The sequence below is a fragment of the Ascidiella aspersa genome, chromosome 2 (assembly GCF_963924565.1).
Source record: "Ascidiella aspersa chromosome 2, kaAscAspe10.2, whole genome shotgun sequence".
NCBI lineage: Eukaryota > Metazoa > Chordata > Ascidiacea > Phlebobranchia > Ascidiidae > Ascidiella > Ascidiella aspersa.
Genome location: NC_139448.1, coordinates 29229711 through 29244593, shown reverse-complemented (window position 1 = coordinate 29244593; position 14883 = coordinate 29229711). Strand labels below are relative to the sequence as shown.

The 14883-nt window shown below is 35.6% G+C and overlaps 1 protein-coding gene across 2 annotated transcripts; it reads left to right on the top strand.

The window, feature by feature from the left end:
• Positions 1–7774: 7774 nt before the first annotated feature.
• Positions 7775–12999, top strand: LOC146164746 (uncharacterized). 2 transcript variants are annotated; one of them, XM_083382265.1, is made up of 6 exons: positions 7775–8296; positions 9370–9507; positions 9866–10120; positions 10820–10921; positions 11282–11350; positions 12091–12999. In XM_083382265.1, exons 1-6 carry the CDS (start codon positions 7876–7878, stop codon positions 12183–12185), a joined length of 1080 nt encoding a protein of 359 aa, XP_083238391.1. In that variant the 5' UTR covers positions 7775–7875; the 3' UTR covers positions 12186–12999. The 2 variants fall into 2 exon arrangements, with proteins under 2 accessions (XP_083238391.1, XP_083238390.1); XM_083382264.1 differs by having other exon boundaries at positions 11276–11350.
• The last annotated feature ends 1884 nt before the right edge of the window (positions 13000–14883 follow it).

Below are 14883 nucleotides of genomic sequence, written 5' to 3'. Positions count from 1 at the left end.
TGATAAAATTAGTAAAAAATATTTTGTTATATTCGCCGATTGTCGACCCAAGCCAAATTTTCGACAGATAGCAGGCGCCAATATTACCACAATTTTGCCGTTCAACAGGGCCACCTGAATTCCACATTTAAAAAAACTAAAATATATGCGATATAATAGAAAAAGTTGGACAAAAATAATATAGCGGTCCGTGACTCCGTGTACGCAAAAAAAAGCCACATTGCATACCTGTGTCACGATTCCAAAGATGCTTTTCGGTTCTACGAAATCCACGAGAATATATTGGCGGGCTGGTACATCTGAGAAAATATGAATTACGTTTTACGTTACAACTGTAGTGGCCGATCCAACGCCGACAAGATCTGGCAGTTAAGGTACCTTTCTGCTTACGTCACGTGATGATATCGCTGGCCAGAAAATGCCTTAAACTAGCCTATACAGCATTATTCATCCTATCCCAGTGGCAAATGTAAGTCGGAAGAGCGTGTCGATAAATGAATTGGGACTGCGGTAGCCTTCCAGTAAAATAATTCTTGGAGGTATACGGTTAACCGGTAGAAAAATGTTCCTTTTTGAGCAGAGCAAAACCATTTTTGCCCATTATTTACAACAACACCTTTACGCCATCTTTTCGACCTTGTTTTACGCAAAGAGTTTACTTCAATATTTGTGCGTTACATCGAACGAAAACCTTGTATTTCGAAGGTTGATTGTTTTAGACATCTCCGAATGGCGTACATTTGTGACTCCCTTTCTAGGAATTTTTATGCGTTCCGGTCAGAAACCATTCGACTTTTACCCCTGTTCCAAATTCACTGCTTTGTAATCGGTTACGCAATGTTAACAACGTAGCTTAAACTACATAATTAGCTAGAAAAAAAACAATTAAGTTGTCATAGAAAAACATACAGAATTTTGTTTTTAAAAAGATTTGCAAAGCGCTAAAAACTTGCGTTTTGATTACGTTTACAGCATCAAAAAAAAAATGATTTCGAATCAAGAACTCGAACCAAAGTAAAACAATTAACCAACCAGGAGCTTGCCAATAACCAGGACCGTCCAGTCGTCCTCTACTTGGGGAGTTGGAAAGAATCCATCGCGAAGCGAGCATCTGCAAGTCGGATATTTCGCCACTTTTGATTCCAGCATAGCATTCTTCAAAGTCTCGGTTCTCGACTAAAAGTAGGTCATATTGAGTGCTAAGCGGTTGAGGAAATGGGGTCGGTAGGACTTGAAATAAAAAACCACGGACCACAAGGTTTTTATCGCAATTTTTTGAAAGCTTTTGTCTGCAAATCTTCCGGTATAATGGCCACTAATTCTAGTATAGATACGCCGTAGCTATGTTTTGTTTTGCTTTAGTATATGGTCTGGCAATCGATCAGTATTGACTAGGGATGCCCGATAGTTTACTCCGACACCGATAGCCCAGTGGTTCTCAACATTTTTAGCTTACGGACGGGTAAAATTTCAAAACAAATTTTGCGAAACGGTGGACCTTCAAAAATTAAAATCAACCCAAAATGTAGTTACGACAAAAATATGCAACTTAAAAGCAAAGAATGCAAACTTCCATTTAATGAGAAATTTGCCGCTGTCTTTTTCATATCATACGTCTTATACGTGGTTCTAATAAAGTTTTTAGGCCTACAAAAAAACAGTTGGGCACAACACTTGCAGCCTTCTGATGTAGTATACACTACAAAGTAGACCCTTACCTCTATGTTACGTCACAATGCAGCAATTTGAGGAACTGGCAATAAAGTTCTAAATTTGGTGGACAAGCCTTCAACATCTTGCGGACAAAGCCTTCAACATCTTTTTGCAATTGAGATATAGAATTAAAATATATTTGGTGGACCGGCAGGAAAGTTGACGCGGACCGGCGGTTGAGAACCACTGCGATAGCCAATATTTTGTACTTCCCTGCCCTCCCCAAATGACGTCATTTTTTATATATAAACTTTAAAGAATTTTTTTCCCGATTATTATGCCAAAATCGTAAAAAAATTGTTAGGTCAAGTATTTAACCTACTGTTGTTTGACAAATTTACCTTTTAAGGTCGAATCGCGGCGGAAACGCAAATCATGGCCAAATTTCCTATATTAATTTGGAATCGGGTCATCACCGATAGCAACCTAGTATCGTACGAGTACCGATATTATCACTTGGCATCAGGCATCAGTCCCGATCTGATATTATTATTTATACTTTGACCTGATGAAGCACGGTTGTGCGAAAGCTTGTCGAGAATCAAATACAATTTGTCTTTATACAGTGCCACCTGATTTCTCTATTTTGATATTATCGGAAATCCCTAGTACTGACTATTGGATCCTTGAAGAATGAAAATACTTACAACACTCTTCGCTGAATGTAGTACTGGAAGCTGAAATCTTCAAATGTCCTGATCAAAACATGAAATAATTTAAACTCCCAGCTGTTACATTCGATATTTTGTGAAAAGAAGTTTTAAAGGTTTCGAACTATGTTCCTTCTAGGAAGTTTCCTTTTTGATAAACAAGCGAGCATAAATACTTCAGGTATTATTTAGAAGATGCCGATTGAAATACAAACTTTGCGAATCAGTAAAAATAGTATGGAAATTTATACAAATCCGAAGGTACATATTCAACACATTGTAGGTTCTCTTCTTTTTGATATACTTTCCCGATGTGTATAGTAGAGGTAACTTTACGAGAAATTCTTCTCATGGGTAAAATTACGAGAAAAAATGTATAGTTCAAGAGATGTTATTTTGGTTGTAGACTTCCGTATAAACTAAAATTAAGGTACTTCAACCTTACCTAGAAAGAAATAGTCACTCCCTGTAGAGGAACATCGTTTAGAATCAATGTCATTTATGTTTGTGAACAATGTTGCGGAAGTAGATGGATTTTGATCAACTGCCACTTCTTTGTTGTACTCTAAAAACGCATTTCACTTGCAAAATAACGCTTATCTCAAAACCAAACTATGAAATGGTGTTCAAATTTAACATGCTCTTCACCAAGTTATGCATATCAAATCAAATTAATTGTAAAATTCGGACAGGGCGACGAATAATCAAGGCCCGCTATAGTAATTTACAACTTTGCTAAAAGTGTTTATTTCTACACTAAAATTCATTCAAATGTCAATCGTTTGCATATACCTTTACGGATTGATTTGCAAAATTTTTGATAATAGAACTTTAGGGCGTTTGATTTTTATATATTTAATTTTATAAACAGCATTTCACTCGTATACTTTGGATAAACAGCATTGCACTGGTATACCACGTTGTTTAAAGTGCGGCATAGATTGTCATGGACGTCCAGGTTTTTGTTTGAGAGCTACGTCAAATCTCGGGTGATCAAAACCATTTGCGTTTATTTAGATTCCTACGGCAAAACTTTTTCTTTAAAATACGGGTTCTTGAACTGGGGTCTGTGGGCCCTATGCGGTACGTGCTAGTCTAGCTTTATACGCTGTCCGTTAAGGTTAAAGCGAATTCACACCAAAGTGAATAATTAAAATTAAAATGAGATTTTCAAAAGAATATAGACTAATTAAAAAAACGCTTTGGTATCTCCTTAAATTTATTTAGACTCAATTTAATTTTCTGCTTGCGCAAAGTTCGACCGGAAACAACAAGTCTACCTTTCTATGACGTCATCTTTAAAAGTGTTCATGCCTACTGTGATCCCCGCAAACAATTTGTTTTAGGTGTACGCGATGAAAAATTCAAGAATCCATGCGTTAAAAGGAGACTTGGCGCATTAAGCACAAAACAAATTGCACTATACTTACTCTACAACTTTTTGTGTTCACCGAAGTCACGTAATATTTCGCACGAAGTTTACACGAAACATATATTGCGTTTAACTTATTGGTCAATATTGCACGGTAAATTGGCGATATCGCAAAAAAACTGAGTAAACACTAAAACGTTTTAAATAATTCGGCTAAACTTGCATTTGAATAGAGACTGCATTGAGACAGCGCTAGGCTGTAGATACGTAGAAAAGGTAAAATAGTACACTTCGTATTTTAGGCTAAACATAGTCCCTTGATATGCAGAACATATTAGAAAATTAAAAAGTATAAAAAACAGGTATTTAGGTAGTCAAAGTTAGCTAAATAAAGTTTTTCTTGGAGATGGTCTCGTTTTCACATGAATTCGCTCCTGCTATGCATGATCTGCTAAACAAGCATGACACACATTACTACTGTCAGTTTTAGAAAAATACAGCCAACCTCTTTAAAACACTTCACAGCTTGCTACTCATTACTTGACAAAATACCTTGTAATAGGCCAGCGTGGATCGCTGCCAGACAAACATTGCTGTCGCCACTAAAGACGCTGACATTACCGCAAAGGTAACCTCCCACCTCTCGGCAACCTTCCGGGCAGGATACCACGGATAAAGCGTTTTGAAGATCGGAGAAGATCGTGTGACATTCAACTTGGTAAAGAAGTTTGTTCAGTTATAAAAAAACATTCGTTTTTAAAACATAATTATTGTAAAAAAACATTCGTTTTTAAAACATAATTATTAGTTTATGCGACAAGGAGTCTTACAATCACTATTAGCAATCTTTGCAAATAGCCGTATTGGTCTTAGTTCAAAGAGAGGAGTCAGGTGGCACAGTATAAAGACAAATTGTAATGACTAGTAGACGAGCTTTCGCACAACCGTGCTTTATCAGGTCAAAGTAACTATTAGGTAGCAGTGGTGAAAGTATGCCGGAACGGTCGGTAACGGTACATAGTATTAATTAAAAATTGTTCTTATTTTACTAGTCCATGTCCTTTTTTTTACCAGGCCAACCCGCAATATCCTTAAATGTATCTAAACTAGATATTCAGTTTCATATTTGTACACTACTTTGAAGGGAAACCTCAGGTTTCCTAAAGTTACCAGTGTAGGACTTCCAGTTATGACGTAATTTTGTAACGTCATCCCTGAAAATTTTCATGCTTTTCAGTGAGAGTTTTTTGTTAGTTCTGGTAAGAAAATTTCTCTATTTTCACCACCTGTTTGGTAGCTTAAACTACTTTGCTTACCGTGTATCATACACTAATTTAAAAGAAAAAAGCTTGACTTACTTGAGGTTGTTGAAATAAGGCCGTTCGTCAACAGGCAGAAACACGTACAAACGAAAAATGTTTTAAACATATTTGTTGCCAAAAAAATCCGGTAAATATGTTTATTGTGCCAATACCTTTTCGAGAGTTAATCGCCTTAATAACGTTCATATACGGGTTATAGCGATGAGTGAACCGGAAACAAAACCAATTATTCTGCAATTAGTATTCGTCATCAGGTGAACAAAAATAACTCGTTTAATAATGAATGCTACAATACGCAACAGAGATCTGACAACGTCTATTGTTAATTCGTCAATCACTTTTACTTTTATATTTTATATAGTTTCTATCAGTAAACAGTGAATGCGTTTGTCCAAATTGCTATGTCCAATTCAAAACACAGCGTTTAAAAGCAATCACGTTTTTTTTTAAAACGACGCTACAAATTACAGTAAAATAAGAAAAGGCTTACTTTCTTTTATTTTTTTTTCAAAATAAGTAATTAAAAAACATGTAATACAGCATGCCTTTGAGTTAACGTATGCATTGGTTTCAAAATCTTTTTTTAAAGCGCCGCCAAATTTATAAAAATATCTGGTAGATGCGAGCCGGTAAAACAGGGGTTCATGGACTCTTCGGGGGTACGTAAACGAGTTTTAGGGGGTCCATAATGCCCTAATTGAAATATTGGTATATTTAAAAAAAAAAACAATTTTTCTAAGAAAAGTGTTAAATTAAAAATAAAACGTTTTGCACTGAATGTACATTAAGATTTAGGCTCTATTGCGCTTTTACTTTTAAAGTCTATTTGTATGGTGACATCAAATTATGAAGTCATCTCTATAATTCCTTGTCTGCACTGGTCCACGCGAAGCAAAAATATTTTTTTCTGCGGACCTAAAAAAAGTTAAAAAACCCGTGCGGTAGAACTAACTATATGCACTATGCATCCCTGGTTTCGTATTCAACTGCATCAGGCAGTTGCGATTTTCTGATTTGAAAAGAAAATATTAAGCAACATTGTATTTGTCCGCTATTTCCTATTTAGATTATATGTTAGCTCCTTCACGTTTTTTTGTCATACTTTTTACCTTGTATATCAACTAAACTTTTAACAATTTGCTAATAACCCGCGAGATGTTTTCTTTTGGCCCTTTTTCGTTGTTTGCGTGTTTTGCTAAAATATGTTCTAATTCCAGTGTTTTAAACCCGACCAAATAACCGATTTGTGTTCCACCGCTTGTCGGAAAAAAACATGAAAAACCAGTGACTGACGACGCCAAGACAGTAATGCGGTACTTTTTTTTACAGCAAAGCGTTGTTTAAATGTGTTAATTATTTTTAGGTTATCGTTTTTAGATTATTTTTAGGTTATCGTTTTTTTTTAATTCGTTTTTAGGTTATCGCCAAACCAATAGCATAAACGATTCAACCAGGACTTTAATAGCGTCGAAGCGATTTGACAAAACAATTCGTGCATCGTTGGGTTTGAAAAAAACTAATTTGTGACAATATTTTACAACTACACCCTTCATAGTGCACAATAACAAACATGCAACTGGTAATAAATAGCGAAGAATACCAGTATTACAAGCTGGAAACTAATTAAATTTTTGTAGCGAAGCATAACTCATTTCATGACAAAGTGCTTTTTAATCGAGATCGTGAATTTTTTTTTGACGATCGTGAAATTGTTTACACGAAATATCATTGAAATTATTATATACAACCAAGATACTTGAAACTGATGAAACTAATAGGCTGTTTTTTTCTTTGCACCATTGTAGCTGTATGAAAGAAAAATGCGTTCAAAATTTTCATTATGGGCCATAATGCAAAAGTGAAATTACGCGATTTGTAACAGTTTTTTTTATGGCGCAATGTTTGCAACAATGTTTGCAATAACAATCAAGAAGGCAAGACTGGTAGGGCAATTTGTCGGAAAATCTTTTTTAAACCTGCAATTTAGCATGTTTCATGGCTACTTTTTTGGAAATAAATATAACGTCTCGCCTAAAAGTCTTTGTTGAATGTGTAGTGTCGACACTACAAATGTATAATTAAGCAACTAACTCGAAATGCGAAAAAAGAGGACATTTGTGCATTTTTGAGCGTCCTCGGGAACCATTCGCCTTTCTTGAGAAAACAGGAGAAATACTCCTAAAAGCTGACATATGGTAGGCCTATATCGGTGCGTCCTGATGTAAAAATGTTAAGTTGGACTTCCTGGTTTAGTACAATCACGCTGGTTTTCACGGCGCAAGCTATTTATTTGCGCCCTAAAACACCAACAGGCAACTTTAATCTACTACTTAACCTTTACCATTTGAACTTACCAATAAACCAAAGGAACTGTCCTCTACTGCCATGCGCAGTGTAGTACCCGGCAACTGCACCCGATTAACTGACCTTCAAATAATGCCAGACCTTTGGGCTTTTTACCTTTTTTTTTCCGTTCCAAAACGCAAACCTAGAAATTGATTTTAAAGTAACCAAGATGTAACCCAGAAAAAAAGGTTATCCAACTTTGTTCTATCGAATACTAGATTTGTAAAAATATGAAAGCTTATAGTAACTTAGAATTCTAACCTTCCAAAACTAGTAATACAACAGGGTAATTACCATTTTTTTTTATAATGGTTCTGTTTTTAATAAAAGCAAAATAGATTTATTTTTTTTTCTTCTTTTACAGTTTAGACTGAAGGTTGATTTCAGCTAGGTGCAAAATTGTCCCGATTGGTTATCTATTGCACCAAATTAAACCAAACAAACATCCGCAAAATCAGACGTTCTGCACAATATGTCTTCAGACTTTCCTTCCAAAAGCTTTCTTGTTCTAAATGTTGAAGGGTCATTCTACGACGTTATAAATCTACGCAATACCGATGGTGGTTACTTTCTTGTTGACGTCAGCGGAGATGACAGACTGGTCTCTACGGAACTGTTTAAAGATTACGAAGAAACTAATCTTCTTAAGAATGGGTCTTTAATGGTACTGGTGTTTGCGTTATACAAAACAAACTTAAAGTCATTTAATTTCCGTGAAACCGAAGACAATGTTATAACCTTCATGGTTGATTGTGATCAGACCATTATTCGGCCTAAAATTCTCTCTGGAAAGTTATTAACGTCACTCAATAAAACCATAAAGCGCACTATAGCACAACACAGTGACATTCTACATTATCTTGACCTCAAATTGGACAAGATTTGGCCGGAAGGTGAGCTGTTATAAATTGCTTGACTATTGAATTATCTTGGTTGTGGCTTTTCTTCATTCGATAATTTGTGACTGCCAAAGATTTGTTCCAAAACTTTATTAATTAAAATCCTAAGCCGAAATTGAAAGAAATATACACCAAATTAGGGTGATATATACAGCAATAGCGACAATGTATTTTTGGCAAATCCACTAGGCGGCAATATTTCACACTAAATGCTTTTGGAAAAGCATTACATGCCAACAATATATGGTGGGAAGGCCCTAGAATGCAATCGGGGGTTGTGGCAATATCTCTTAAAGATTGTTAGTTGAGTCAGACTTTAACACAATAAACATGCTCAAGTTTTTTTGTTATCAGATGGGTTTTAATTTAAATATTAGACAGTCTCTCATTTTTCAGTGACCGAGCTATTGATTTAAATTAAGCCTAAAGTCTCTTATGACATTGGAATTATTTATATTGAAGTTAGGTATTTTAAGAGAACTTTGCATCTGTAAAAATGATTGGCAACCAGATTTCTAATTTGAGGTTTAGTAGAAGCTTTTGAAAGTTGAAAAATGTCCCATTAAAATACCAGTAAAATTCTAACTGGTATGTAGTACAATTAGTCATCAAATATTTTTGCCATATCCTTTTTTAATTTTGTAAAAATATTGGCTAAAAAAACTTTTTGACTAAGTAGCACTTTACATTTTTTACTCACATTTTTACAACACAGTAAATAACAGTTTGGTGCCTTCAACACTGGCTTCAAACATGATTTTGGTTTCATAGCACATTAAACCATGTATCATGCAGCCATAGTCCAACTCATAGTTATGCGCCGCTAAGCACACCCTTGCGTCGGTCCAAGAATCAGCGAATGTGGGCCAGTGTAACTGTAAGACTGTCTACCTTTTATCGCATTTTACTCTGTGTTTGTTCCCTATATTACTCTGACATGATGAAGCATGGTTGTACAGAAGCTCGTCATCATTGAAATGTAATATGTCTACAGTGCCAATTGTTTTCAGTTATCGAATAGGACATAATACGGCTATCAACCAAAAAAATATATTGTATTCTTACAGATCCTAATCCTTGTGATACATCTGTTACTTTGGGGTCTGTAACAAGTAGTCCTGCAGCACAAAAGAACTTAGACACTGTGGTTGAACAGCCTTATCCATATGAACCGTCCAGCACTGCTATTCGGCAACCTCTTGGAGGTAAAATTTGCCATTTTACTTAATATATCCAACACCAACTGCTATAACAAAAATATAGACATTTTGTTGTTAATCATCAGTGTTTCTTTGAATTCAATCATATTTATTATTAACATACTGAGCTGTACTAATTGAGTGTTGCAATTGCGATTTTTGTTTATTTTTTGAATTAATTTTCCAGTATTGTTTGTGTATAACTATTAGAATTATAATTTTTGATGAACTTTTTTAGGAAAGCTATGTAAAACATAAAAAATTTTGGTGATAACAAAAGTATTCACTAAAACATAAATTCATGACATTGGAAATATTTCATTTGTCGAGCTTTATATTACTATTGATAAAATAATATTATTAGATGCAACATCGTCTTATGGAGCCCCTTCATTGGCGGAAAATCACAATGTACGGCCAGAATGTGACCGATCATCTACTACAACTACTGACTTCCTTCAGGAGGACAATTTTCGACCAAATATAGACCTCACTTCTTCAGAGAGCAGCTCTCAATTTGGGGAAAGTACTTATCAACGAGATGGGGCTGCACCTTCATCGTTTGGAGAAAGTTCATCTGCATATGGAGATATACCGTCCGAGCATTCTTGGGACCAAAGTGAATTATTAGCCTTATTTGTTTTCTTTTCATAGCAAAATACTAGCAGAGTTTATAAACATTCAACACCTGCAAAAACAATCTTGGCGATCAGCAGAAAAAAATCCTTAAAATTTAAACATTTTTTCAATATTGTCTAATTTTAGTTTTACAGTCCTTTTTAAAAAACTCATTAAAGTTCCCAGTTATTTTTCTATTGAGCTCATTTTGGTGACGATCTATTCAGGACAAGCATAATAAAGATGTATTTCACTATGATAAGTTTTTTATAGTAAGGAAGGTGACAACATGAAACCAACATTATTGCACTTTTTTGGTGTTGCTTTAAAATAAGTCATTTTTCTATTTGAATGTTAATTCTTTTGTTTTTAGCACCTGTAACTTAACTGATAAAATCAAGCTGAGATGCTAAAAAAATTGTCAAATGGCTAAAGGTAATAGTTCAATAATGAATGCTTTGCTATCGTAGCACTGAATGTGTGATAGTGGAAATCACCTTGTGACCTTTGCAAGATAAATGTCGACCTTAATTCCTGATCAGTAATGGCAGAAATCAAATTCGTTCAAATTAAGATATGCTGACGATACCTTTGCTGGTTATATATATGTATCTTTTACCTTCTATAAAAAAAGTGACTGACCTAAATTAAGAGTATTCGCCTATTCCTTTCGGCTATGTTTCGAATACTTTGTTTCCAGACATTGTGCAAGATGACGGAAATGGCATTAACATCTACATGCGCAACACTCGAGCAAAGAACAACATTATTGGAGGACAGGAGGTTGTTTCAATTGAGACAGGTGGTGTTGCTAATATATGTTAGTTAAATTTTTTCTTCATTTTCACTAAAAATTATAAGAATGAAAATAATCAAAAGGTTTTAAAAATAATAAGGCTGATGTTTTTTTCTCTCAAAGAAATATGGACTGCTGTAACAAGGAAAACAATCAATTTCATTAAAGCATATCCTCGAAGTCTACCAGATTTTTTTAGAACAGTTAGCGATCGGATAGACATTTGTTTTTTAGTGACACTAGAAATCAGTTGTGCTCATGCCATATATTCATATTTATAATATATATATTATCGGTTTCCTGGGTCACAAACCCTGGTGTTGTAAACTTCAATGTGATCTAATTTTTTCCGACTTTAAGGTATAGATGGGGCCACAACGTCGTCCAACATTAAAGAGGTAATACAGTCAACTTCCAAAACAGGGGACTTTTCTGGTAAGTGGTAGAGATAGACCGATATATATATATCGGTTTACCGATAATGTTGACCGAATTTACGCTTCTACCTATATAACAGTTCAAGTAAATTTTGTACGAATCGACCGACATTTAGCTACGAAAATATGATATATGTGTTCTTGAAATACTAACAGATTTTCTTTTTTTTTTTTCGAAAATGTTTTTGTTTAGCACCATCGCAAGGTAGCCTGCAAAATAAGACTTTAATAAATTTAGGTATAGATAAACGAATATGTTAATGGGATTTTATTTTTAATTTATTAAATTTTGACCATACTTTTAAAAATCCCTATCGGTTATCGCTTGGCAAAAACGTAAAAAATCGGATGTCGGTATCGGTGCGAAAAAGTGATATCGGCCGATCTCTAGTATATAGTATTGTAGTGTATACCAACCTTTTGTTTGTTAATTTGAAGTCAGAGCAGTTACGTGGTAATATCTTACCTATGGCAAAAAAGAATGACTTTTAAACACCTGTTTTCTATAGGTATACTATTACTATTTGTGATCTGTAACTGTGAAGTTGAAACTTTAAACTAATACACATGTTGATAGTATTTAACTAGAATCAGCCGTTTCGCAGGTCGGCCTGCCTAAGGTTAGCGGCTCCATACCAAAAAACACCGAATTGCCAGGTAGCGTTAAATCTGCGCTTGGTAAATGGTGATCTTTGATGTTACCAAAACTTAGCCTCAGACCACTTGTTTTTTCAACAGGGGCGAACAGAATTAGCATTAGGATGGAGGGAGGTTCATCTGAGGGCAACATCATTGGAACCCAATCCGCCGTCGTGATACGCCAGTACAAATGACGACGATGTACGCCTTTTTTACTTTTTTTCCTGATATTTTGAGTACTACGCTGCCCGAGTCAAACTCGTTTTGGTGAGCTGGAATTTTTCGATTAGGTTACTGTCACGGGAATGTAAACCAGTGATGAAAGTGGAACGGTTCGGAACGGCGTTCCGGTGAAATTATTAATGCAGCCACACCATTCCTGTAGAAAGTGTCAATTTTACCAAGCTATGTCCCTTTTTTAACCAGGCTGTCCCGCCATCCTCTTGAATGTACCTAAAATAATATTTCAGTTGCACATTTGTGCACGACATCCAACGACAAGTTTCCTGATGGTTACTCGTTTCAGAAGTCCCGTATGGACGTAGCTTTGTGATTTTATCTGTAAAAAAAGCGTTACAAAAAAAAAATATCGTTTCGGCAAGAAAATATTTGAGGTAAACGCCCAAATGCTCCTGTGTCAAACGCGGCTTAAGGTGGTATGGTAAGTTCTAGCTGTATTTTCGCCACGCCGCCACCCTTTTTAACTCACATCAAAACATTTTAAATGAAATATTATAATGCCTTTTATTTCACGGATTCCAATCAGTTTTTATATCCGTTCTTTGTTGCATCTTTTATTTACTGCAAGAATGTCGTTTTGTATTTTGTTTTTCTAACCGTTGTTCCAGTTTTCTAAACGATGCACTAATTGAAGTTCTGCATGGTCGCCGTGATTTCCCTTAGCGTTTGTTTTTAAATCGCCAATATTTTTATACCCGCTATCGTTTTCGCCGCATTTTTTTCTTTTTCTATGGTGTAACGAGTAGCAATTTAAGATCCAAAATCCTATTACTGAGTTGATAGAACGCATACAAGAACAAATGCTTTCAAATGTGCGACACTCATATGGTATAAAGTGTCGCAGTAGTAAAAAAACACATTTTTGGCAGTAACGTGTAAGAATGTGTGATAATGTCGGAGTGAATGCCGGATGCTGAGCGGTATGATCGCTACTCGTCCATAGCTATAGAATGTTATCCGATACTAAGTTAATAAAAGAGTTTCAGCCATAGTTTGTCATTAAGCAGAGCGACCTTGAAAGCCTTGAAAGCCAAATTATTTAAAAAAAACAGTAGGTTGCCGACTGGTGGTAACTAAACTTAAGCAAATTCTGGCCTTAATTTTCTGGAAAAAGTTACCTTTAATATTTCGATTTAATTTATTTGCTTTTTGAGCATAGTAATGACCCCATTTGGTTTCGGATCGTGATAATATTCTTCAAATTATCGGGTATCGGCACCGGGACCAACATGTCAAGTATTGCACCTTAGTTACGCTTTACAATGATTTCACAAACTGGACGGAAAATGGCAAAGTCCTAGTTTCTTTGGAATGGTATGCTCGGTAGCAGAATTAGCGTGCGAGCAAAACAATACTAGAAATCTAGCGTGTCACGGGGTTCGAACTCAATAACTCTTCTTTTAAACCTACGATCTCTGTTCGTCGTTCTGTTTACACTGATCAGGTTTTTTGATATTTCTTTCTAAAACGTCGGTTTCTAGCCTTTTGCACTAGAGAAGCGTTACGTTGTTACCCTATTTGCCAACCATCCTGGCATTTCAATTATTTATATTCATTTTTACTACTTTACCGTGCTTTAACAATTTCTTGGCGCCAACATGCGAACTTCGCGTGTTATGTTTTATAATGCATTTGGATTTATTGTGTTCGGGTTATGCGTAACGATTCCCTTTATTTCATCAAATCGTTTGTCGCACCTTTCGACACCTATAATATTTTTCCGCAATAAATGCTAAACATAAATCCCGTTATTTGTTTGGGAAGAAGATTCCCAGGGAGCATCGAAAGACCGCTAGGCCATCGAAGTCAGCCGCTCCCCATATACTTCACTGTAACAGGTTTGTATATCCTAAACAGCTCGGTCGTATTTTTACGTATGATAACTTCTACAGCCCGCTAAGAACCTTTCGAGGCACACAGTTTGAGAACCGCTACCCTAAGATACCAACAGTTTTAAGATGGCACTCCACTGATCGAGCTGTGTAGTTTTTGAAATGCGATACACCACACACTAGTTAGACCTTTTCGTGGTGTGTCGCAAGCTACCAGTGCGTGTGTTTGTTTTTTAAACCTAGCAAATGCGCGCTTTAGCATGCTGTATAGTTGAATGTAGGCTATTTTAGGATGGTTAGGTAACTGTTTTTACTTAACTAATGGGCCTACCCTCCGAATACAAATATACTCGACTATTCTTGATTTACCGGCATGGATAAAATGTAACTAGCTCTGCATCTACTAAAACGTATTTCTAACGTAAGAAGAATGGCAAATTTAGCCTTTAAAGTACATATTATGAATTTCGTTGAACGGTTAATCTTATGGTAGTCCGACAAATACATACAAAACGTTTGTTTTTAACTTGCGCAAACTAGATGTTCAAATTAATAATTGAAGTTGGTACAGAATATCGGTTCAACGGACTCCATAGTTCTTGCTGAATGAGATATTTATATCTACATTCTACAACCATGTCAGCGTTCATAGTTTTTCTTTTGCGATTCGCGATTTTCCCCGAATGGTGAAACCAGGGAATCACCGACTGGGAATTGTGTGTGCGACGACTGGGCGACCGTCCTACGCCATTGTACTTCAGACTTCAGTGTACAATGTAAATCGATTAAGCTAAATTTTAGCAGTCAGCTTAGCATCGTT

What these genes read in the sequence shown, in the direction of transcription:
- LOC146164746 (XM_083382264.1), top strand. Translation starts at nt 7,876, where the DNA reads ATGTCTTCAGACTTTCCTTCCAAAAGCTTTCTTGTTCTAAATGTTGAA. An exon ending in TATTCGGCAACCTCTTGGAG is followed by an intron (nt 9,508 to 9,865) that starts GTAAAATTTGCC and finishes TAATATTATTAG; the next exon opens with ATGCAACATCGTCTTATGGA. An exon ending in CGAGCATTCTTGGGACCAAA is followed by an intron (nt 10,121 to 10,819) that starts GTGAATTATTAG and finishes CTTTGTTTCCAG; the next exon opens with ACATTGTGCAAGATGACGGA.